The sequence below is a fragment of the Martes martes genome (genome assembly GCF_963455335.1).
Source record: "Martes martes genome assembly, chromosome: 9".
Taxonomy (NCBI): domain Eukaryota; kingdom Metazoa; phylum Chordata; class Mammalia; order Carnivora; family Mustelidae; genus Martes; species Martes martes.
In genome coordinates this window covers 43466793-43490873 of record NC_137896.1, presented here as the reverse complement: position 1 = coordinate 43490873, position 24081 = coordinate 43466793, and the positions used below count along the sequence as shown (strand labels likewise).

The following is a 24081-nucleotide window of genomic DNA, read 5'->3' as shown; positions in this document are numbered from 1 at the left end:
CCAGAAGGGAGAGGAGATAAACATAGGACATCAATCTACCTTGTTGACCCAGAGGCCCTCTGGGGGTTCAGTATGTCTAACGCAGCGGGAACCATCCTGTCCCTTCCTCCAAATCCACATTCTGGTTTGGGTTCCTATAGGAATAGCTACCTCTTAGAAGTATAGCATGCCTCACCCTCTGCTCCATGCCTCCTTCTCTCCTCCCCAGAGCCTGAGGAGTCAGCACCCTGGTGTGGGTGTCCCCAGAAACAAACTCTGAGCTAAGTTTATTTGGGGAGGGATGAGAGGAAATTCTGCAGGGAGAGTGGGGAAGGGAGGCAAGAAGGAAAGGACAGCAATGCAGAGTGTCCCGCTCCATCCCGCTGAGATCCCTGGGAGACCCTGGAGAATACATCTCAGAGCTGTCTCACCTAAGAGGCAAAGAAACTGGGGTACTGCTTCTCCAACTATGTTCAGTCATTATCTGATGGCTGTTCCCCAAAGATTCTGACCTGCTTGCGGGCATGGCACCAGAGAAAGACCAGGCACCTGAAGTTCCCATCCTCAGGTGCTGAGGAATTACCAGTGCCAGAAAGACATGGGTGGGGTCTCAGGGCAGGTGCTAAAGTGAGATTTGGAAAATGGACCTCCACCTGCCTGATGCACTCTATTCTTGCAGCATATCCTGCTCCTGACTGCATGAGTTCCCTTGACCTCCACACACTCTGCCTAGGAGGGCAGACCCCTCTCCAACAGTGATGACACCTCCAGCCAGGCATGTACACTGAATTCAGTGGTGGGCAACTAGGAAATCCACCTGTTACAGGGCGAACCTTTTTTCTCCAGTTCAGCTTTGGCCAACATCAAGTGGCACCTTTACCCCTAGCTGACATTCATGTAGACTTCCTAATGGCTCAGAATCTGGAGAAGAAAGGTGTACCAAAATCTGGCCCTCTCTCAGAATTCCAATGTCTGGGATTAGCACCGTTAATGTGGTCCTCCCAGGACCTCCGTGGAGATGACCTGACTTCGTGTTTGGTCAAGGGCTCTCCAGACTTCTCAGGTTGACTCACAAGCCCAGAAGAGGCACCGGGGAACCTATTGAAAGCTCAGAACTGGGCTCACCACTGGGGCATGAGAGTGTCTCATCATGTGAATCTCCCACTTACAACTTTCAAAGCCCTCCTCGGCTCCTCAGGAAAAATTTGAAATCCCGAGCAGGGTCCACAAAGCCCAGCCAAATGACCTGAATCCTTGAGTTTCTAGCAGGAAACAGGACACACCCCAGCAGAGCGGGCCAAGGAGGTTCAACAAAGGAAGGTGTGGGCAGGGAGAAGGAAGCCAGCAAAGGATGAAGAAGGGCACCACAGGTGTCAACTGGCAGAAGATTCTACCACCCCTTGGCCTGAATCTCTAGCAGTATAGCTTCTAGGACCAAGCTGTACAAAGGATACAGAACAAAGGATTTCTCGGTGGAGGAAGACTTCACTGAGAGAGGCTTTGGGGAGTCAGTGCTAAAGAAGTGGCAGCTCTGAGCTGGTAGAGAGAGGCAGGGAGGCCTGGAGGAGGAGCGAGCCCACCAACACTCAGTGAATAGTGACCCCTGTGAGGCCAACCAGCTGGTGTTCAAGTCCTACCTCCATTTCACTACTGTTTCCGCTGTGGACTGCTGACAAAAGTTCCTCAGCTGCGGCTTCTTCTGTGATTCTCCCCTGTGGATGACAAAGGCAAGACATTTAATCAACACCTAGAGTGGTTCAGAGCCCCAGCTCTGGAACCAGCTGCCTTGGGTTCAGATCCCACCTCCACAGCTTACTGGCTTGGGACAGTCATGGAGTCTCCACAGCCTCATCTGTAAAAAGGGGCTAAAAGCAGCATCTACCTGACCAGGTTGTTCGGAGAATAAAATAAGGACAGGTAGATAGAGTGATGCTAGTGCACTGCCGGTTCCTCCTAGTTCCCTGTAGATGTTAGTTATTACTTCATTATTCTTAGTCTTCTGTGTAACTTGAAAGCTGCACTCAGTTTTTTTCCAGCTGCTTTATTGAGGTATAATTGACAATAAACCATATATATTTGAAGTATACCTTTTGAAAAGTTTTAACCTATGTATGCCTCTGTAAAATTATCACCATAATAAAAATAATGAGCATATACATCACTTCCCAAAGCTTCTGTGTTTCTAGTACCCTTCCCTTCCCTGCCCCGTGCCACTTGGTCAACCACACGCAAACGACTGTCTGCCTTTTGTCACTATAGATTATAGGCTGAGTCTGTTTCTGGATCTTCTATTCTGTTCCATTAATCTATCTGTTGCCCCTGGCATTGTTATCACAGGGGCCTAACGACAGGAACTATATAGCAAACCTTGCAATCAATAGTATTAGTCCAACAACTGTTCTGTTCCAAAGTTGTTTTGGTTATTCAAGGTCCTTTCCATTTTCCATATGAATTTTGGAATCAATTTTTCAGTTTCTAGAAAAATTCCTCCTGAAATTTTGACTGGGAATGCATTGATCAATTGGGGAAGATCTGACACCTTGACAATATCCAGTCTTCAAAACCAGGAGCATGGGATTTATTTAGGTCTTATTTCATTTCTCTCAGAAACGTTTTGTGGTTTTCAGCATACAAGTCTTGAACATCTTTTGTCAGGCTTATCTCTTCGTATTTTGTATATTTGCACTAGTGTAAATGGTATTTATTTCAATTTCTGGTTGTTAATTGCTATTACATGGAAATAAAATTGAACTTTGCATATTAATTTTGTATATATTGAGCAACAGGCTAAATTATTTACTAGTTGTAGTAGCTGTTTTGTAGAGTCTAGATGACTATGTTATACCTGCAAATAAAGGACAGTTTTAATTCTTCCTTTCCAATCTGGATGCCTTTTACTTCTGTTGTTTTGTTGTGCTGGCTTGAACTTCCAGTATAATTTAAATAGAAGAGGTGAGAGCAGACATTCTTGCATTGCTTCTCACCATGGTGGGAAAGCATTTAGTCTTCTACCATTAAGTATGATGTAAGCTACAGGGTTTTCAAAAATAGCTCTAACAAATTGAAGAAGTTCTTTCTGATTCCTAATTTTCTGAGAGTTTTAATGAGGAATGAATGTTGAGTTTTCAAATGCCTTCCCTGTATTTTTGAAAGAAACATTAGGTAATCTTTTAGCTTGTTAATATGGTGAATTACACTGATTTTTTTTTTTTTTAAATAGGTCCCATGCCGAGCGTGGAGCCCAGGGAAAGGCTTAAACCCATGACCCTAAGATCAAGACCTGAGCTGAGATCAAGAGTTACTATGTTTAGCTGACTGAGCCATCCAGGTGCCCCTGATTTTTTATGTTAAACCAACCTTGCATTCCCAGAATAAACCCTACTTTGTCATGATGTACTGTCCTTTTTATATATTAATTCAGATTACTAAGGTTTTTTTTTTTTAAAGATTTTATTTATTTATTTGACAGACAGATCACAAGCAGGCAGAGAGGCAGGCAGAGAGAGAAGGGAGGAAGCAGGCTCCCTGCTGAGCAGAGAGCCCGATGTGGGGCTCGATCCCAGGATGCTGGGATCATGACCTGAGCCGAAGGCAGCGGCCTTAACCCACTGAGCCACCCAGGCGCCCCAGATTACTAAGGTTTTTATGAGGATTTTTCCATTAATGTTCATGAGAGCTATTAACCTGGGATTTCATCTTCTTGTAATGTCTTTGTTGTGAGAAGACATACTTTAGATGACGTAAGTTCTTTTAACTTTATTTAGATTTATCTTGTGGCCCAGAATATGGTATACCTTGGTAAATGCTCCATGTGCACAGAAAAAGAATGTATATTCTGTCGTTTGGGGGGTAGAGTGTTCTATTAAGTGTCAATTAGGTCAACGTTGTTGATAGTGTTCTTAGAATCTATATTCTTATGGATTTTCTACTTGTTCCATCAAATATTAAGGGAGGGATATTGAAATCTCCAAATAGAGTCATTTATTTGTTTGTATTTGCAGTTCTATCAGCTTTCGCTTCATGTGTTTTAAAATTCTATTAGATGCATACATATTTAGGATGTTATGTTCTCTTGATCTTTGTTACTTCTGGTAATATTCTTTGTTCTGAAATCCACTTTGCCTGAAATTAATAAAGCCACTCCAGCTTTCTTTTCATTAGTGTTAACACGCTGTATCTTTTTGTATCTTTTTAATTTGAACCTATTGTATTTTTGTATTTAAAGTTCATTTTGGGGGTCCCAGGGTGGCTCAGTTGGTTAAGTATCTGACTTTGGCTTGGGTCATAATCCCAGGGTGCTGGGAACAAGCCCGAAGTCAGCCTACACACCTCATTAAGGAGTCTGCTTCTCCCTCTTCCTCTCCCTCTGCCCCTCCCCCTGCTTGTGCGCTCTCTCTCTCTCTCAAATAAAAAATAAAATCTTTTTTTTAAAAAAATGCATTTTTGTTGTTTGCATATAATTGAGTCTTGCTTTTTCATCCAATCTATCTTGATCTTATATAATCTTTGGGACATTCAATGTACATTACATTTAATGTAATTATCAATATTGTTAGGTTTAAGTCTGCCATCCTGCTATTTGTTTTACATTTGTCCCTGTGTTCTTTAAACCCTTTTTACATCTTTTTGCCTTCTTTTGGATTAGTTATATATATTTCATAAAAGATTTTATTTTTAAGTAATCTCTATACCCAACATGGAGCTTGAATTCACAACCCTGAGATCAAGAGTCACATGCTCTACCAACTGAGCCAGCCGGGTGCCCCAGCTGTATATTTTTATGGTTCCACTTTCTCTCTCCTGTATTTTTATTACATATAACTCTCTGAATTTGATTTGTAACTTCAATATTTTTTAGGGTTTATGATATACATCTTTAACTTATCACATCTATCTTCAGGCTATACTATACCACATCAGGTATGGCAGAAGAGACTTCAAGTAGTATATTTACATTTCTCTCCTCCTAGTTTTTATACTGTTCTTGTCATACATTTCATTTTAACATTTGCCAGGAGCCCCGCACTATGTTGTTTTATTTTATTTAAGCAATCAACTATCTTTTAGAGAGATATAAATAATAAGAACAAAATCTTACACATGTACCCATCCCGCTACCATTCCTCATTCCTCTGTGTAGATCCAGAGTTCCATCTGGTATCATTTCTCTTCTGCCTGAAGGACTTCCAACATTTCTTGTAGTATGTGTCCGCTGGTAATGAATTTGTTCACCTTTCGTGTGCAGATCAAAATTTTACTCTCATTTTTGCAAGACACTCAATGGGTATAAAATTCTAGGTTGATAGTTTGTCTTCCTCTGGGTCTTTAAAGATGCAACTGCACTGTCTTACTGCTTACACTATTTCCAATGAGAAATCTGCTGCAACTATGATCTTCGTTCCTCTGTTCCCAGCTTGCCTTTTCCCCCCTTCTGGATGCTTTTAAGATTCTCTCTTTATCACTGGTTTTCCACTATTTGGTTATGATGGGCTTTGGTATAGTTGTCTTCCTGTTTATTGAGCTTGTGTCGGTGAGATTACTGTTTTCATAAAATCTAGAATTTCTTTATAGTCATCATTTCTTCAAATATTTTTTCCATTCCAACCTTTCCCTCCTCTTCTTTATAGACTCCACCTGTGCACATATTAGCTACTTGATATTGTCCCACACCTCACTGATACAATCTTTCTTATTTTTTAATTCTCATTTCTATTTCAAGTTTACTAACCTTTTTTTTCCTGTGATGTTTAATCTACGGTTAATCCTTCCATGTATTTTTCATCTTAAGAATTGCAGTTTTTATGTTAGGGGTTTTATTTGGGGTGTTTTTATATCTTTCATGTCTCTCTTTGAACTTTGGAACTTATGTAGTTCTAACAACTGTTTCAATGTTCTCATCCACTAATTCTAATATCTGTTTCAGATCTAGGGTAGTTTCAACTGGTTATCTCCACCTTATGCATCGTACATTCTCAGCTTTTTTCAGTGTCTGGTAATATCTTCTTGGATTCCAAACCTTGTAATTTAACCTAGTTGGGTGCTAGTTAATTTTGTACTCCTATAACTCATTCTTGAACTTGGCTCTGGAACTCAGCCACTTGGGAGCAGTTGGGTCTTGCTCTACAGATATGTTAGACACAACTGGTGCAGTGCTCTCTCTAGAGCTAATTATTCCCTACTACTGATGCAAAACTCTTCTGTGCACTCTTCCAATGCCTTGTGAGCCCTAAGGTTCTCCAGTCTGGCTGATGGGAACAGACACAGGTTTCAGCTTTAGATAAGCACTGGGCACTGTGAACTTGAATCCTTTTCTGTCCTCAGCCTGACCTTTACTAGTTCCTCACACGATGATTGGTCTTCAGTTCAATACTCAAGAACAACCCTCTGTTGGTGTCTAACACCTCTCTCTGTGCAGCTCTCTCCTCTCTGATACTCTGTCCTGTAGACCTTAGCAGCTTTAGTCTCCATAGACTTACAGATCTACCTCCTCAATTCAGGGAGTCCACTGGGTTCCCACTGGGTTCTCCTGCCCCATGCCATGGCCTGAAACTCTCTCAAGGCAGGAAGTCAGGGCAATTGGAGGACTTGCCTGGCTTGTTTCCCATCTTTCCCATCATTCTACTTGGTTACCTGATAAGCAGTGTCTTAAAAACTGCTGTCTCTTACATTTTGGCCACTTTTTGTTTTTTCCAACAGGAGAATATATCTAGTCTCTGTTACTCCGTCTTTGCTGAAAGCAGAAGCCCTTAGCACTAAGTTTTTCTTTTTCATTAACTCCATTCATCAGCTTCATTTCCCTCAACTTAATCCGTGTCATAAAACCTTCTTTAAAAAGTCCCTGGGGCGCCTGGGTGGCTCAGTGGGTTAAAGCCTCTGCCTTCGGCTCAGGTCATAATCCCAGGGTCCTGGGATCAAGCCCCACATTGGGCTCTCTGCTCAGCAGGAAGCCTGCTCCTTCCTCTCCCTCTGCCTGCCTCTCTGCCTACTTGTGATCTCTCTCTGTCAAATAAATAAATAAAATCTTTAAAAAAAAAAAAAAGAGTTTTAAAAAAAAGTCCCCTTCTCTGGGATGCTTCCCATCCTCCTTTCCACATACTGAATTAGGCTCTCCTCTCCCATAGCAAGTCACTACCTCTTGAAGGCTGGGGTTGTGTTTTGGTCTCATGAGTACCCTCTGACACAGCAGAGTGCCTGGCCATTGTGCATGCCCAGTCTCCACACAGAAACTAAATCAGCACTTGAAATATAATAGCCAACCAGCTACAGGTTGGAACCTTTTGTGGTTTGGGGTGTAAGAATACATTTTTCATAGAGACAGTGTGGAAATCTGGGAGGACAAGCCAGGTGGACTAGTGTTGAGATAAAGGTCTTCCCTCCATTCTCCTTTTCCCCAGATTTTATTTGCATGAGTTTATGGGCAAGGGGGAACACTGTTTTGTCCAAGGTTAGAGTCCAGAAGCAATGGCTCAGCACCTGTCCCCTGATCCTGGGCTCAGGGAGGGGCTCTGGGCCCAGCTGGGTGGAGAAGTCAGGCAGACCAGAAGCTGAAGGAGGTGTGTAGAGAAACACACCTTGGGATTCTGGCCCCATGCAGATGTAGGACCAGGCCAACAACATTAGCCTGGAGGTGAGTCTGTTTTCCTGTCCCACCCCCTATGTGAGGCCTTGCTCCTAAGGACACAAAAGACATGCTCTGAGGTTCTGCAGGAGCATGTGAGCGCCCAGAGCCCAGCAGATGTGGGCATTCATATTACTGCAAACCCATCAGCGGTCAGAAGTTGGCAGAGCTGGAACACAGGACTGGATCTATTGGCTCGTCTGCCAAATCCTACATAATCTATTACACGGTTGACTGTGGCCCCTGTTGCTGTGGGTTTACCCCTTCCTTAGGTGAGGGCAGCAGCAGCACCTGCAGAGTCCTGGCAACAGGAAGGTGCAGGTGGTGGGGCTCCTGCTGAGGCCATACAGAGACAAGTGGAGCCAGCGGCTCTGCAGGAAGCTGTGGAGGGCATCTTGCTAGCTTCCAAGCCCAATCAGGCAGGAAGCAAAATAGGGAAATAGGTCCTCGTGTGAGTATGCGGGCAGCATATAGGGCTCTTCAGTAAGTCTGGATTGTCTACCTGGCTTTAAGTGAGCAGTTTTATCTGCCTCAGCCCCCTGGAATCAGGAACGGGTGAGAAGGAAGGAGGAGTAGGGATGAAGCTCCATTCTGACCCGCATTCTTGAAGCCAGCGATGCAGCTCTGATCTGTCTGTGATAAACACGCACCCAGGCCACCCTCCCTGTTATAAACACCCTCCCAGCCTGCTGTCTCCCCGGTCTGAGGACTAGTGAGGCCCTATCTACAGCAGGCATCAGAACTCGGTCGTGAGCCAGCCCCCCACAACACAAGCGGTCCCCACGCCTGCCCCAGGGCCCCAGGCATGGGTGAGTGACCTCTGTTACCTGAGTGCCTTCCATGGCCTGTGGAGAAACAGGTTCCGGTGGCTCCTCAACTATTTTCGGGGAACTGTGGTTGCTAGTACTGAGCTCAGCATCTTTGAGAGAGAGAACGGCATAAGGACAGAAAATAGATGATAAACATCTGCAGAGCCACAAGACACGGAAGACAGCATGGTAAACTGGTGTGTTTCTCACCTGGGGCACATCTGAAGAACTACAGAGCAGAGGGCAGTACCACAAGGCGGGGAGCCCACCCCAATTCTGACATGTTAGGGCCCTTAGGCATGTGATGGAGATAAATTGATACCCGCCCCTATAGAGTTATGGGGGAAACATGATGCCAGTCATGGTCTGGGGCCTGGCCTGGCCTGGCCCGCAGGGGGGCCCTCACCCTCTGCAGCTCCTGAGCCAGTGCTCCTTTCATAGGAGCCCCCCTTTAAAGTCTACAAACAACTGATTAGCAACTTTCTGGGCCACAGACTTTGAAATGATTTAAAGACCAAAGGTGGGAAAGACCACAATTAGCGATGTCAGTGCTCTCCGGACACTGAAGCTCAGTTAGCACAAGGGCTGCTTTTCCTTCATTTGAAAATATTCTAGCACGCAATCTGACAATGACTGCTATTTTTTACTTCTCTACTTTCTAAGCAAGAGGAACTGGAGCTGAGCATTACTGTTTTACTATGTTCTGGGAAGTCAGTAATCAGGATAGTGTTCACATCTTTAACTTTCAGCAAAAATTACAGTAGAAATGAAACTTTCCCCCTTTGGTCCACAAAGCTCTTTCTTCCCCTCCTCCTTCTCCTCCTGCCTCATTTCGCATTCTTGTCCTTCTGGGACTTATTTCTCTTCCTGTCTTTCTGCCCACCCCCTCCTTCTATCTTATCAGTCTCTCTTTGCTTCCCTGTTCCCTCTCCCTCCTCTCTCCCACCTCTTCCTTCTGGTTCCCCTGCTCCACCTCTGCCTCTGGAGGATTCTCAGCAGTGACAACCATTCATAGCTGCCCCCACAGGAGGATGCTCCTGCCCAGGGGCTGCCCCTGCACACTGCCAGCATAGGCCTGCCCCTCTGTCTTCTTTTCTCTGATGTTCACGTCAGATGCTGTGCAGAGGCCAGCATCCTTTGGGCTTCTTCTTCTCTCCTGCAGAGATACCTCTCCACCCCAAGTTCCCAGATTATGCCTGCCCTGTGCCTGCTTCTGGTGAAGATGGAGCCAAGTGAAACAGGATGAAATTCTGAGAGAAAAACTGGATGCCCAGGGACATGTAAAGGGCATAGATGCTGAAGGTACAAGGAGAGAGAATTACTTCCCTGGGTAATGGGTAGCTCTTTTGGCAAGGGGAGAAAATGCCTGGTGAGAGGAGCAAAGGACCTAGAATTCCTCTCCTGAAGAAACATGCTTGAGGGAATGTATCATGTCTTAGTCCCTGAATATGTCCTGCTCCCTGCAAAACTTTTCAGAAAGTGTATATGGGGTTTCTGATGTCCTCATGATGAGAAGAGCCACGTGCTTTTAATGTTAATTTACTCTGTTGATATAACATGTATTCAATAAAAATGCATGGACTTCTACATATATTTACTCCCATGTACCGATCACTCAAATAAATACCTAAAGCATTCCCAGCACCCAGAAGATCCCCCCATCTCTCTGTCCAGCCAATATACCATTTAAAGGCAGGTGCTCTTCTGTCTCCTGCTATCATTGATGTGCTTTTGCTCAACAGCAAACTTTTTGAATTAAAAAAAAAAAAAATCAATAACTCCCTACTCTTAAGTTCTACTTTATTTTTTTAACATAGATTTTCCTATTTTGTCTGAAATTTGAAGAACTACCCAAAAAGAAAAACACTAGACCTTCGCTGTGCATATATTTCTTTTATAATTAGGACAAACTTAACTAAAAAAGTAAGAGACCTTAAGAAATGGATTTGATTGGTAATGAACGGATAATCCTGCTGACGTCACTGTTTGACAGTCTAATGTTCATGAGACAATTACCAACTGCAACAGCTAATTGTCTTGGCTAAACGGTCATGGGGTTATTGCAGTTTATTAGTAAGCAGCTGCCACGCTGGTCCCCAGAGGCAGCTGCATTTCAGAACTGGGCGAGGTGATGCTGTATCTCTCTTTCTTATGTCTCTAGGGTTTTGTGAGGTTTAATTAGTTAATGTTCATAGTGTGTGCTGAGATCCTCAAATGTGAGGTGCTGTCACAGGGAAAAGTCAAGGCACTGGTATTATATAACACACAACTGAAAACATGACTGAGGCTGCACATTTAATTGTTATTTTATTCCTTACACCACCTATATAGATTAGAAGTTATGAACGAGTGGTGGTAGAGGCACCATTTGCTAGGACTTTCCCTGTTTTTGAGATCGCTTACATGGCATGGGTTTACTATGATGCTAATAGTGCTAGAGATTCAGGTACCTCCCCCACCCCCCAGTACAGGCCCCTCCCAATTCACAGCACCTATGATTGCATTCATAATTTTGCATTTGTTTTCTTAAAGAGGGCTCTCAGATTGTATCTACTCCAGGTCCCACAAGACCTGGGTCTGCCCTGCTCTATTTGATTGCGGCAATACACAGGAAAAGCTAACGAATACATTTTGATGGTTTTAGGAATAAATAATAGTAAACAATCTGGTGGGGTTTAACATTTATTTTAAATATAGATCAAAACTCCCAACAAGATTTTTTTGGTGAAATGAAATAAATTGATTCTAAAAGTGTAAATATGGAGGAATAGTTTTTAAGACATTTTAAGAAATAGTCAATAACAGAATTTTAAGAAATAAGAACAAAGAGTGGGCCAAATTTCCTAACAAATATTAAGACATAAAGCCATAGTTACTAGAACCGTGGATTATTCAAGTAATAAAACAGAATGGAATCCAGAAAAAAGCCAGACAATTATAAAATTATTGATATATGTTAAAGGTGACATTTCAAATTGGGGGAGAAAAAATAAACTATACAAATAAATAAACAGTGCCGGCTCACCATATGGGATAAAATTAATTTGGGTCCCTGTTTCATATAATACACAAAAACCACTTGCAAATACATTAACAGCCTAAAGTTTTTTTTTAACATTGAAATTATAGGATACTATCTCTATGATCTTGAGGGTGAAGAAATTTTTCCTTAAAAATCCATCTGAAAAAGAGCAGAAATCATAAAAGCAAAATATTTTTTATTTATTTACTTGTGTGTGTGCCAGATTTTTTTTAAGTTTTTATTTTAATTCCAATTAGTTAACAAAGCTATCCAACCACATCAAAACCTAAAAAGTCTGTCAAAAGTACCTTAAAAAGAAATTTTTAAAAAATTAGATACATAGAGAAAATATTAGCAACACATAAAATAGACTAACAATCTAATTACAGAAAGGAGAAATAACCCAAGGCAAAGGCAATGAATATCCAAGAAATGTAAATGACCAATAAACATACAAAAGTGTTCATCCTCAATAATACTCAGAGAAATAAAATTAAAACAGTATCTCCTTTCATACGTATCATACCGGCAGAAGCTTAAAATGCTGACACTGAGTATGAAGAGCTGTGAAAAGGTCTGGAGGAAGACCACTGGTTTGTCCACAACCGTGGTGACATGTGAGTATTTCCAAGCCCAGCAAGAACAACTCCAGGAACAGAGCCTGGGGAAACCTTGCAAGGGGTCCAAGGAGACATGCACTGGGATGTTTACTGCAACAGTTTTTGCAATAACAAAATAACAGAAAGAACATTCATGTCCATCTAAGGACAAGTGTGACACATTCCACGTGGTGGAATACTGCCCAGAAGGTAAAAGGAGTGTCCTAGATCTCAGCGTGCCAACATTACTAAATCTCAAAGAGTTAAGAAGTAAATTTCAAAATATCTCATATTCCCAAAGACACCATTATATTAACAACAACAACAACAACAACAACAACAAAAACCACTACCACAAAATGGTAGCGTTTTTTTCTATGAATACGTGGGCTTCACATAAAAGTATAAACCATTGGTCTGGGTAGACACATACTAAAGTTATTACAATGGCTATTTCTGGGGAGGAGAGGAAGAATCAGGCTTAGACATGGTTCAATGGGAACTCAACTCTAACGACCTTATTTTAATATTTTAAAGGAGGACAGTTTCATGAGTTACTAATGCAATCAAGATTTTTTAAATGTCCAATTATAAAAGTAAAGATGTCTATCTCCAAAATACTACAAAGTAGCCATTCTTGTATATTATTAGCATATCATGGATGATTTCCAAAAAACCTGCCGAATGAATTTAAGTCATGCAATTTTAAGAAGGGGAAAGACTAGAGGTTCAAGTTAAATCATTCATTCAACTAAACTTCAATGGAGAACAATGAGCAGCAAGCACTCTGAGATACTCAAAAGTAAATAATGAATAAGATGTAGCCCCTCTTATTCTATGCTCACAAGTGATCAGAGTACACACACACACACACACACCCCTATCTCACAGTGTGAAAGGTGCTAAAGCAGACATATGAACAAAGCACAGTGAGTGCTCGTTTATTCATTCATTCGTTTAAAAATTTGTATTTCACACCTACCATCTGTTAGACATTAACATTCTAGGGATTTCAGCAATAACAAGACAATCTTGCACCACCAAAGCAAGTGAGTAAATGAACAAGAAATACTAAGTTATGATAGATGGCATATAGAAAATATCCCAGGATCTGAGGTACCTGTGTGGTTCAGTGGGTTAAGCCTCTGCCTTCAGCTCAGGTCATGATCTCCGGGTCCTGGGATTGAGCCTCACATCAGGCTCCCTGCTCACCGAGGAGCCTACTTCCCTCTCTCTCTCTCTCTGCCTGTCTCTCTGCCTACTTGTGATCTCTGTCTTTCAAATAAATAAATAAAAATCTTTTAAAAAAAGAAAAAAGAAAGTATCCCAGGATCTGCTTTAGATTGAGTGGTCGAAGTCTTTCCAAACATTTAGTTTGAGACCTGAAGGCTAAGAAGTAGCCTTGAGACAATAAAAGAGAATGGAAATAATGAGCAGACAACTCTTACTAGGAGTTCTGCTGAAGAGTGAAGACATCCTTATTTCTTGGTATGTTTTCCCTCCTTGGTTTTTCTCTGGCTCTGTGGTCTTCTTTGCAATTGTGTTACTTTGCTGGGGCTGCTGTCACAAATTACCACTCACTTGGTGGCTTAATGATAGAAGTGTATTCTCTCATGGTTCAGGAAGCTAGAGTCCAAAATCAGTAACCCTGAGCAGAAATCAAGGTGTTGGCAGGGACACACTCCTTCCAGAAGCTCTAGGAGAGAGGCTCTTTCTGTCTCTTCCAGCTTATGGTGACTGCCAGCATTCCTTGCCAGATGGCCATCACTCCAACCTCTTAGTGGTCACAGTCTCCTCCTGTCTGTGTTACCTCCCTCTGTCTCTCTCTTATAAGGACACTTTTGATGGCATGTAGTGTCCCTTTGATAACCCAGGATAATCTCATCTAGAGATCCTTTATCACACCTACAAATACCCCTTCTCCAGAACTAAGGTAATATTTATAGGTTCCAGGGATTAGAATGTGGACATCTTTTGAGAGGTAATGTTTCACTCTACCTCAAAAGGTACCTATCCCTGAAGGAGTGCTGTGAATCCATTCAAATGCTTATTAGGAAGATAAAACTCAACTCATCCAAATACACAGCATCTCCCCATATAATTCATTCACTCTTATTATTCCCACTTTGCAAAATGGTTCTACCATCCACCTCATTTTTGCAGTCATCCTTGATTTTTCCCTTTTCCATAAACCTCCTTTTCTCCATATGCAGTAAGACACGAAATTCCATTAATTCTCCAAAATATCTCTCAGGTTCCTCCATAGTCTCTTTTTTTGATTCAGTCCCTCCTCACCTCTTTCCTGGACACTGTAGTGGCCATTGGAAAGTCTTCCCGTGAACCAGAAGTTGATCATGCTTCCCTTTCTAATTAAAGATTCCCAATAGAACACCATCCATTATGTTGTGAATAGATTAATCTAAACTATTTTGCAAGGCACGAAATCTTGATTACATCACCTCAATCTCCTGTCCTGCTTCATCTCTTGAGAATCCCTCACTTCATGCTCTAGCAACCCTGAACTTGTACTTTCCCTTAATAAGCGATGGTTTCTAATACCTCCTTATTTTGCACATTTTGTTCCCTCTGTTAGGAAAATCTTTCTGCTTATTCACCTAGAAAGACCCAATTTGTTTTTGAAGTTTTGACTCAAAAGCTTTTTTTCCTGTGAATTCTAAGCTGATGCTCTCAAGATGACGTATGTATAATTCTGCTGTGGTCCCACGCCACAATTTTCTAGGCTTCAAAACACTCCTCTTATTGTAAATTAATTTGTCTTGCTTATTTATCCTCCCATTAGACAGTACTAGACTCACCAGTACTAGACTAGACTCCTAAAATCTGGTAGATGGGAAGTACTCAGTATTTACTGAATGGTGGAATGAACAGCAAGAAGCTGATGATAAAGTTCACAATGACACAAAGGAAAACACTAGGCAGGCTGCATGAAAGGAGGATAAAGGGCTTTTTTTCTTGTGTTTCAAGGAAACTTCTCCCCACTGGACTGCAGTGCAGACTCCAAGCTATACAGTATGATCAACTTGAGCTTCGTGCCCTGGTAATTCCCATATCACTGTCTTGAGATGAGAATATAGGTTTTAGCCTTCTCCAGGCTAAACTGGAGTTTGTGTCTCCAATTAGACAGGAGAAAGGCCATGATAAAAATCATCAGCATTATCCCTTTTTTTGTGTGAACAAGAGTTGAATTGATGACGCTGATTTTTCACCCTCCCCGGATGTAGGCCCTTTGCTATGCCGTATCTTATCCTTCTGATTCTGGGCTCAGCCATGTGACCTCCTTTAGATAAATAACATGTGTTAGTTCAAAGCCTAGACCTCAAGAGGCCATGTGTGTTTCTATTTGGTCTCCTGCACCTTTGTGGTCACCATAAGAACATGCCTCATCTAGCCTACTAAAAGGATGAGAGGCACATGGAGTGCAGTCAAGGCCAGCCTAAATCAGCCAAAAGGCAACCGACCCCAAGACATGTGAGAAGACCCAGCTAAGATCAGGAGAGCTGCCTAACTGAACCCAGCTTTATCAGCAAAACATGCTTATTGTGGCAGGCCACTGTGGTTTGCTGGTACCAGCTGTTTGCTGATAGCACTATTGTGGTAATGGATTACTGATGCAATCACAAAAGATAACAGAGAAAATCAACCAAATCCTAAGTCTGGTTCTTTAAAAATACTGATTAAATTGACACTGGTGAGATTAATAAAGGAAAAGACAGAAATAAATAATGCCAGTAATGAAACATAAAAACATAGGAGACATCTATAAAGTAAGGTGGTAGATATAAACCCATAAAGACATTAAATATGAATGTTCTAATTAAATATTCTAATTAAAAGACAGCAGTTGTCACTCTGGATTAAGAACAACAATTAAACTCTATGCTGTTTATATACCTAAAATATAAGGAAATAGGAAGAATGAAAATAAAAGAATGGAAAAAGATAAGGTACACAAATATGAATCAAAGAAAGTAGGTACGGCTATATTAAAATCAGAAAAAGTAGACTTTAAGGCAAAAAAAAAAATCACTAAAGATGAAGAGGATACTTCATAACTGATTTTTTTTAAAGTCCAAAGAAGATATAATGATTTAAAAATTATATGCCTAATAACACAGATTCAAAATATATAATGAAAAGTGATAGGCTATGAGTAGAAATCAGTACATCCACAATCAAAGCAGGAGATTTTAACACATCTCTCATTAATTGATCAAATAAGTGACGCTGTCAATAAGGATAAAATATTGGACTTCATTATCACATGTGACTAATTTATGAAAAACCCTGCACCTAACAACTGTAGGATATATACTCTTTTCATGGATTCAAGGAACGTTTTCAAAACTTGACCATATGTTCGACAAAGTTTAAAGGATTAAAATCACACTGGTTAGGTTCTCTAACTTCAATGCAATTAATCTAACACGCAGTAATAAAAAGATAACTGGAACATCTCAAATAGATAGAGAAAAGGTGCCGTACACAGACACACACACACACACACACACACACACACACACACACAATGGAATATTATTCAACCTTGAAAAAGAAGGAAATCCTGCAATATGTAACAATACAGATAAACCTAGAACACATTTTCCTAAATGAAATAAGGCAGTCACACAAGGACAAATACTATGTGACTGTACTTATAGGAGGTATCTACAATAGTCACTCATAGAAGCACAGAACAGAATGGTGGTAGCTAGGAGCTGGGAGAAGGGGATAATGGGGAGCTGTTATCCAACAGGTATAAAGTTTTAGTTCTACAAAATGAATACGTGTTAGACATCTGCTGAACAATACTGTGCCTGTAGTTAACAAAACTGTATGGTATACTTAAAAAACTTAAGAAGGCAGTTCTCATGTTAAGTGTTCTTACCACAATAAAATTAAATAAAAAGATAAAAGATATCCCCACATGTTTGAGAATAAATAATTCTCTTAAACAACTTGGCCAGAGAGTAAAATAAAGTGAAATTTCAAAAATATTGATAATGAATACAGTACATAACTTGTGAGCTGCAGCTAAATCCAAGCAGAGAAGAATGTTTATAATTTAAACACTCACATAAGAAAAAAAAAGAAAAGAAAAAAAAACCCTGAAACTCAATGAGTTAAGGCTCCATCTTAAGAGAGAGGAAAAGAAACATCAAAATAAGACCAAAAATAAAAAGGAAGAAACGAAGAAAAGAGCAGAAATAAAATAAGTAACAAACACAAAACAGGGAGGACCAAACAAGCTAATAATTTGTTCTTTGGGAAGACTAATAAAATTGGCAAACCACTAGCAAGACTGTTTGAGACAGGAGAGTACACATAACCAAGGTCAGCAATTTTGAAAAAGGCAGTGTCACTACAGAGCTTATGAATAGTAAAAGTGTAATAGGAAAAAAAATGAAGAATGGCTTCAATGTTATCCTACTGTATTTGAAAATGTAAAAGAAATGTACAAGTTCTGATAAAAAATTACAAACTACCAAACAGACAAAGAAGTTTTACAACAATTCAAAAAATTGAAACTGCAATAAAAAAAACCTTCCCCCCAAAAGCCCACCAGGTTTAGACAGCTTCCCTGGCAAATCCTACAAAACATTTAAAGAATAAATACCTCTAGCCTTGCATAAACTTCCAAAAATAGAAGAAGGAAGAATACTCCTCAAATTGTTTTATGAGGTCAAAAGAGCCTCATTTTCAAAGTCTGGCAAGGACATCTCATGAACTGAAAGTTACAGACCACTCTCACTCATGAAACATAGCTGCAAAAATCCTCAATAAAACATTAGCAAAGAATCCAGCACTTCATAAAAAGAATAAGAAGTCTATTATTAACAAAATAGTTAACATAAAAAATTAATCAATGTAATTTACCTCATTAACAGAATGAAGAATCATATGATCAACTCAGCAAATACAGAAAAAAAGCATTTTATAGAATTCAATTCAATTAAAAAAACAACAGCAACCATTCTTGATAAATTTCTTAGTAAACCATAAATATAGAAACTTTCTTAATCTGATAATGAGTATTCACAAAGCCATCCTTAATGGTAATATACTCAGAGCTTTCCATTTCATATCAAGAACAACAAAAGGATGCCTGCTAACACCATTTCTATTCAAGGTATTAATCAGTGCCTGAAAAAGAAATAAAAAGAATAAGGATTGGAAAATAAGAACTAAAAACTTATATTATACAAAAAAAAAAAACCCAAAAGAATCTGAAGATAAATTCACAGAATTAATAAATCAGTGTAGAAAGATTGTTGGATATAAAGTCAATATCCAAAACAAACTGCATTTCTATGTAATAGCAATAAACAATTTGAAAACAAAAAATTTTAAAGATAAAATTTCCAAAAGTGTGAAAATATTAAATACCTAGGAATGAATCTAACAACAGATGTGAAAAGCATATGTTGCAGAAAGTATAAAACATTGTGAAAAGAGGATAGAAATAAATTGAGGAATATACTATGTTCATAGATTAGTTATCTTACTACATTGTAAAGATGTCAAATCCCCCCCCACACCGATCTATAGGTTCAAAGCAATCTCATTCAAGATCTCAAATTATTATTTTGGGGGTGCCTGGGTGGCTCAATCAGCTAAGTGTCTGCCTTAGGCTCAGGTCATGATCCCAGGGTCCTGGGATGGAGCCCTGCATCACATCAGGCTCCCTGCTCAGTGAAGAGCATGCTTCTCCCTCTCCCTCTGCCTCTGCCTGCCACTCCCCCTGCTTGTGTTTTTTCTCTCTGTCAAATAAATTATCTTAAAAAATCTTTAAAATTATTATTCTTGAGCTGACTTGCAAGTTTATGTGAGAAATCAGATAAACTGGGTTTTTAAAATTTTTTAAAAGATTTTATTTTTTTTGGATAATCCCTACACCCAACATGGGACTCAAACTCACAACCCCAAGATCAAGAGATTCACCCTCCACAGACTGAGCCAGTCAGGTGCCCCACAGATAAACTGGTTTTAAAATGTCTTAAGGCAAGTTTGTTTGTTTGTTTAACTATGTTACCTCCTGTTGTTACGTTTGAGTTATTTGTGGTTACTTTGCTTAAATAGGTAATTAAGTATTTTTTAAAGATCTTATTTATTTATTTGAGAGAGAGCACAAACCGGAGGTTGCAGGGAGAGGGAGAAACAGATTTCCCGCTGAGGAGGGAGTCCAACCTAGGACTCACTCCCAGGACCATGGGATCAGGACCTGAGCACAATGCCGACACTTAACCAACTGACCCAAGGTATCCCAGTAATTCAGTATTTTTTCACAGCAACCTGTGATCCTATGAAATCAGGAGTTCAGACCTTTTAAGATACTTGACAACTTTTGGCATTATGCCTTCCCAAAATCGAATCCTAAGTAAAATCTTGATCCTTAACTGACTTTCTAGGGGGCTCCTGGAAAATCTCAAGGGATTTGTTCTTTTTCTTGTAAAGTGAGAGATATCAAAAATTAATTAGATACATTGAATAGCATAATCATAAAAAGTGCTGTCAAATAAGAAGAGATGTCTAACTTTCCTTAGGTTATATTTGTGTGGGTAAATGTTATTAACATAAATATTTCTGGTATTATATGAAGCTCCTAGAAATTTATCAACATCCTCACTGTCCTTATGTCCTGGTACTGCTTTGCCTCATATTAGACACAACAATAATATAATGCTATCAACATTCCAGTTATTATTTTCAAATGCAGCATTCCAGAGAAACAACAAAAGTTTCCTGCCAGTTATGTTAATTTCATAATGAACTCTCATGAGATCTTTAGCCACAGACAGTTAAGTCTTCTGCCATCCACAGAAAGTTATTGGTTTGTCTTGATGCTTCCTTGGAAGCTCTTACAATCAACTACAAGCCAGGATGCTTGTCTTCAACCTGAGGAACTGTCTCAAAGACCCATGGAAAAGGGACTGTGCCAGGCACTCTGGAGTATAGGCGTCTGGTAGCACTGACTAACATTGAGAGCATGTCACTGGCCTGAAAGATTCGAGTTACAAATCTCTAGTGGGCAATCTGATGGGTTCATGAAATTGCTAGCCCAAGATCAGATCAAGGAGAACAAAAATTAATTACCTAGTGCAAAATGAACTGATGAAGGATTTTACATCATTTCTTTTAAATATTACTCCAGCCTTTAGGAACTACTTTCTTTTTGCTCTTAAGGTATCACTAACTTTCAACAATTTAGTAGATCATACTTTTGAAAACACTTAATTTTTTTCTCCCTGCCTCATCCCTCCAGAATTTGGAAATTCTCGTTGAATATCCTAGTTTTCATGGCAATATAGTTGTTTTCACAGGTTCAATAAAAATCTGTTCTCTTTATAAATAGGACATAACTGGAAACACTTGTTATATGATCAAGGCTGGATTGGAACATCATATTTAAGAATGACATATATAGAATCAAATACAATACATAGAATCAATACAATACATAGAATCAAATACAATACATAGAATCAAATACATGTATAGAATCAAAAACAACTAGATAGTTTTAAGGAAATAAGGTTGATTTTATGGATCTAATAATTATAAAGCCCTCTTGGTATCTGCCACTGGCTTACAAGTTTCCCAGCATTACAGGTGAGAAAGGAAGGATCTTTCAGGGGATTTTGAGAAGAAAGGAACTCACCCAAATCTATAGGTACTACAGTGAAATCTAGCAGTAAGTTCTTGGCTTGGCATTCTAGCCTCAAGAAATATTTAAAGTCTAATTTAAACTTTCTTATAACATTCTGGCAAAGCAGACTCTCTGCTCTCTCCAAGTCAACAGAGAGCTGCATTTTCTTCTGCAGTGCCAGCAGCACTCTAAGACACAATGGTGAAGGTCAGAGAAAACTGAGTTCTCAGTCACACTGAGTGCCTAGTTACCAGTGCTCCTTTTTTTTTTTTTTTTTTTTTTTAAGAGCTTCTTATTTGTGAGAGAAGAGAGAGAAGAAGAGAGAGAGAGAGCATGAGCGGGAGGGACAAAGGGAGAGGGAGCAAGAATATGAACCAGACTCTGCATTGAGTGCAGAGCCCGACACAGGGCTCAATCTCAGGACCCTGAGATCACAACTTGAGCTGGAACCAATAGTTGGTCACTTAACTGACTGCGCCACCCAGACACCCCACCAGAGCTCCTTTTAACTCTAGCAAAGTGGGTACTGTCACCATTGATGACACTTTCACTGACCTCAACTACGCAGTCTACATGTTCCAGTATGATTCCATCCATGGCCAAGTTCAATGGCACAATCCCATTAACATTAAAAAGCCAACTGAACATTCTATACCTTCCCATTGAAACTCTAACCCTCCCCCCATTGTTAAATTGATACATACATCTTTACCTCTGGCTATTCGGTGAGTTGCTCACCACTATAGAGCATTTCTGCTTGCACAATAAACTTTTTTCCTGTTAACCTGTCTATTGTCTGTGAATTTGCAGGTCCCTGACCACTCAAACTTGAGTTGGTAGAAGAAAAGGTTTTCTTCACAACAAATGCTTTTTACATTAAATGAGAAAATTAATTAATTAATTAATTAATCAAGCAACTAGAATAGGAACACCAAAACAAAACCAAAGAAATTAAGAGAAAGGAGGTCATAGGAATAAAAGCCAATATTAATAAATTCAAAAAGAAAGCCAAAGACAGTAAATAAATCTAAGAGCTAGCTCTTTGAAAAGATCAAACAATATAATCTTTTTTTTTTTTTTTTTTTTTTTTAAGAGAGGGTAAAACAGGAAAGAGGAGAAGCGGGAGCTATAACCAGCTACAGTAGAGTGGACATTGTAAGGTCAAGCTCCGGAGTGGGCATGGGGAAGCTGGGTCCATGTAGATTTCAATCGCCCTAGTTAGAGGTGACAGTAGTGCCCACTAGGGTGAAGTCTATTTTGGCTATAAGCAGAGTCAAGAACGATTTCCCTGCAATGGACCACACAGGAGCCAGTATTGGAGGCTAGACACAGATGCTTCACACAGGGACTGACTCACTGGGACACCGAGAGCATTACCTACCCCAGGAGACATTTGTGGCAGCAGCAAGTGCCTGTGCTGGGATGCTGGGCAGAGCAAAGCTGAAATTCCATGAGAGGGCTAAAATAGCATCAGCAAAAGCTGCTAATTCCAAATGTGAATTAGGGCAGAATCAATATAGAGATCAGGAATGGCAAAATTATTATAGGTCTCTGTACCAGCTAGAAAAAGCTAAAACAATCTTAATTCTTCACCTACAAGAGCCATTTCAATCAAGTGATCAAAGCGACCACACACCATTAGTAACGGGACAGACCAAAAGTCTGTAATACCAGATATGGCGCAGTGAGAACCCAGTCGCTTCTGTGATAGTCTTCCCAGGTGTGCACAACTTGAATCTCGTCAGGAGAAGACAGCAGACACACACAGATTCAAGTACAATCTACAGAAGCAGGGGCCTATTCATCCTCGAAAGTATTTAGGGCATCATATTAGAGGCAACTCAGAGGAACAGTTCCAAAATGAAAGATAACAGAGCAACTCAGTGTAGTTTGTCATTCTGGACTGGATCTTTCTTCCAAGAAGGATGACATTATTGGGACAAATGCGGGAACTTGAATAAAGTTTGTGGACTGTGGATTAGTTGGGAGTAACATGTTCAAGTTAATTCTTTGATCTTGATGGATGTTTGGGGCTGTAAAGGAGGAGACTATCCCTCTGTAGGAAACACACACTGAAGTATTCACAAATGACTCAGCAGGATGTCACCATCTTATTTTCAGATGGTTTAGAAGAAAAAAAGTACGGGCAACTTTTATGTACATTTAAGATTGTTTTCACATTTTAAAAAATGGAGGAAATAAAAGCATTGCCCTTGACTTATTTCTGTGACTCAGTTAATTTTGTCATTTTAATTCATTCTCTCCCAGGGCTCTTCATAGCATATGCTTCTTAGGCAGTTTTATTCAGATTTCAATTAGTTTTGCATTGATTCTTTTCACATGAGATTATATCATTTCCCTTCACTCTTTGTAACCTTTTAAAAGGCTGCTTGCTGTACAGCCTTCCTGTGGCTACCCACAAGTTTAGCCATCCCTCTCCTGTGGGAGATTTGGGGTTTTACAAACTTATTTGCTTATTTATTTGGATATTTGTTTATCCATTTTTAGTATTCTGATTAAGCTTAGTAAATAGTCCTGAATGTGTATCTCTACAGACTGAGGATTCTTTCCTCAGACTTGCTACAGCTGAAGTCAAAGAACAGAAACCATTTCTTTTTTTTTTTTTTTTAAGATTTTATTTATTTATTTGACAGACAGCGATCACAAGTAGGCAGAGAGGCAGGCTGAGAGGAGGAGAGAGAGGAGGAAGCAGGCTACCCGCTGAGCAGAGAGCCCCGATTCCGATTCCCGACTCCATCCCAGGACCCTGAGATCAAGACTTGAGCCGAAGGCAGAGGCTTAACCCACTGAGCCACCCAGGTGCCCCCAGAAACCATTTCTACACTGTATTCCGGAGTATTCTATCAGCCAAGCTTTCTATCTGTCAGAAATCTGAAGTGCTAGTTGACAAGCTCCTTGCTCAGGAGGAAGTATCTTAATTATAACACATACTTATAACTTAGTATGCAAAAAAGGGGGAGAAAAAGATCTCGGGTTTTTATGCGCATTTCAGTTTTAGGGAAGCTGAATATTTTCTCGTGCCTATGATAAATATTTTTTTCATAGTTTGTTTTGTGATTTGTTTATGTTTCTCTTTTCTCTAAACTATTTCAAGATTGAAATCAGTACTCAGTAAAAAAAAGGAAGTCTTTTTCCACATGGAGTTAGACGTATGTAAATAGAAACCTAAAACCAAGTAAATATAAATATAAGTTATTTATAACTTAATAATTATAATAATTATATATAATATAGAATATTGTGTGTGTGTGTATACATACACATGTGTATGTATACACGCACACACATATATATACACTCCTGCCTGGGGTGCCACATCAGCAAACTGAAACTTATATAACCTTGTCCCTAAAGTGTTCCCCTTGACC

The 24081-nt window shown here is 39.9% G+C and overlaps 1 protein-coding gene across 1 annotated transcript in view; it reads right to left on the bottom strand.

Moving 5' to 3' along the window:
- CFAP61 (cilia and flagella associated protein 61) overlaps positions 1 to 24081 on the bottom strand; it is a gene marked incomplete at both ends in the record, with an annotated part of 286170 nt that overhangs the window by 206335 nt on the left and 55754 nt on the right. Inside the window, 2 exons of the mRNA XM_080814415.1 lie at positions 1617 to 1691; positions 8425 to 8516. Coding sequence (XP_080670541.1) covers positions 1617 to 1691; positions 8425 to 8516 — 167 coding nt within the window. The remainder of the gene's footprint in view (positions 1 to 1616; positions 1692 to 8424; positions 8517 to 24081) is intronic.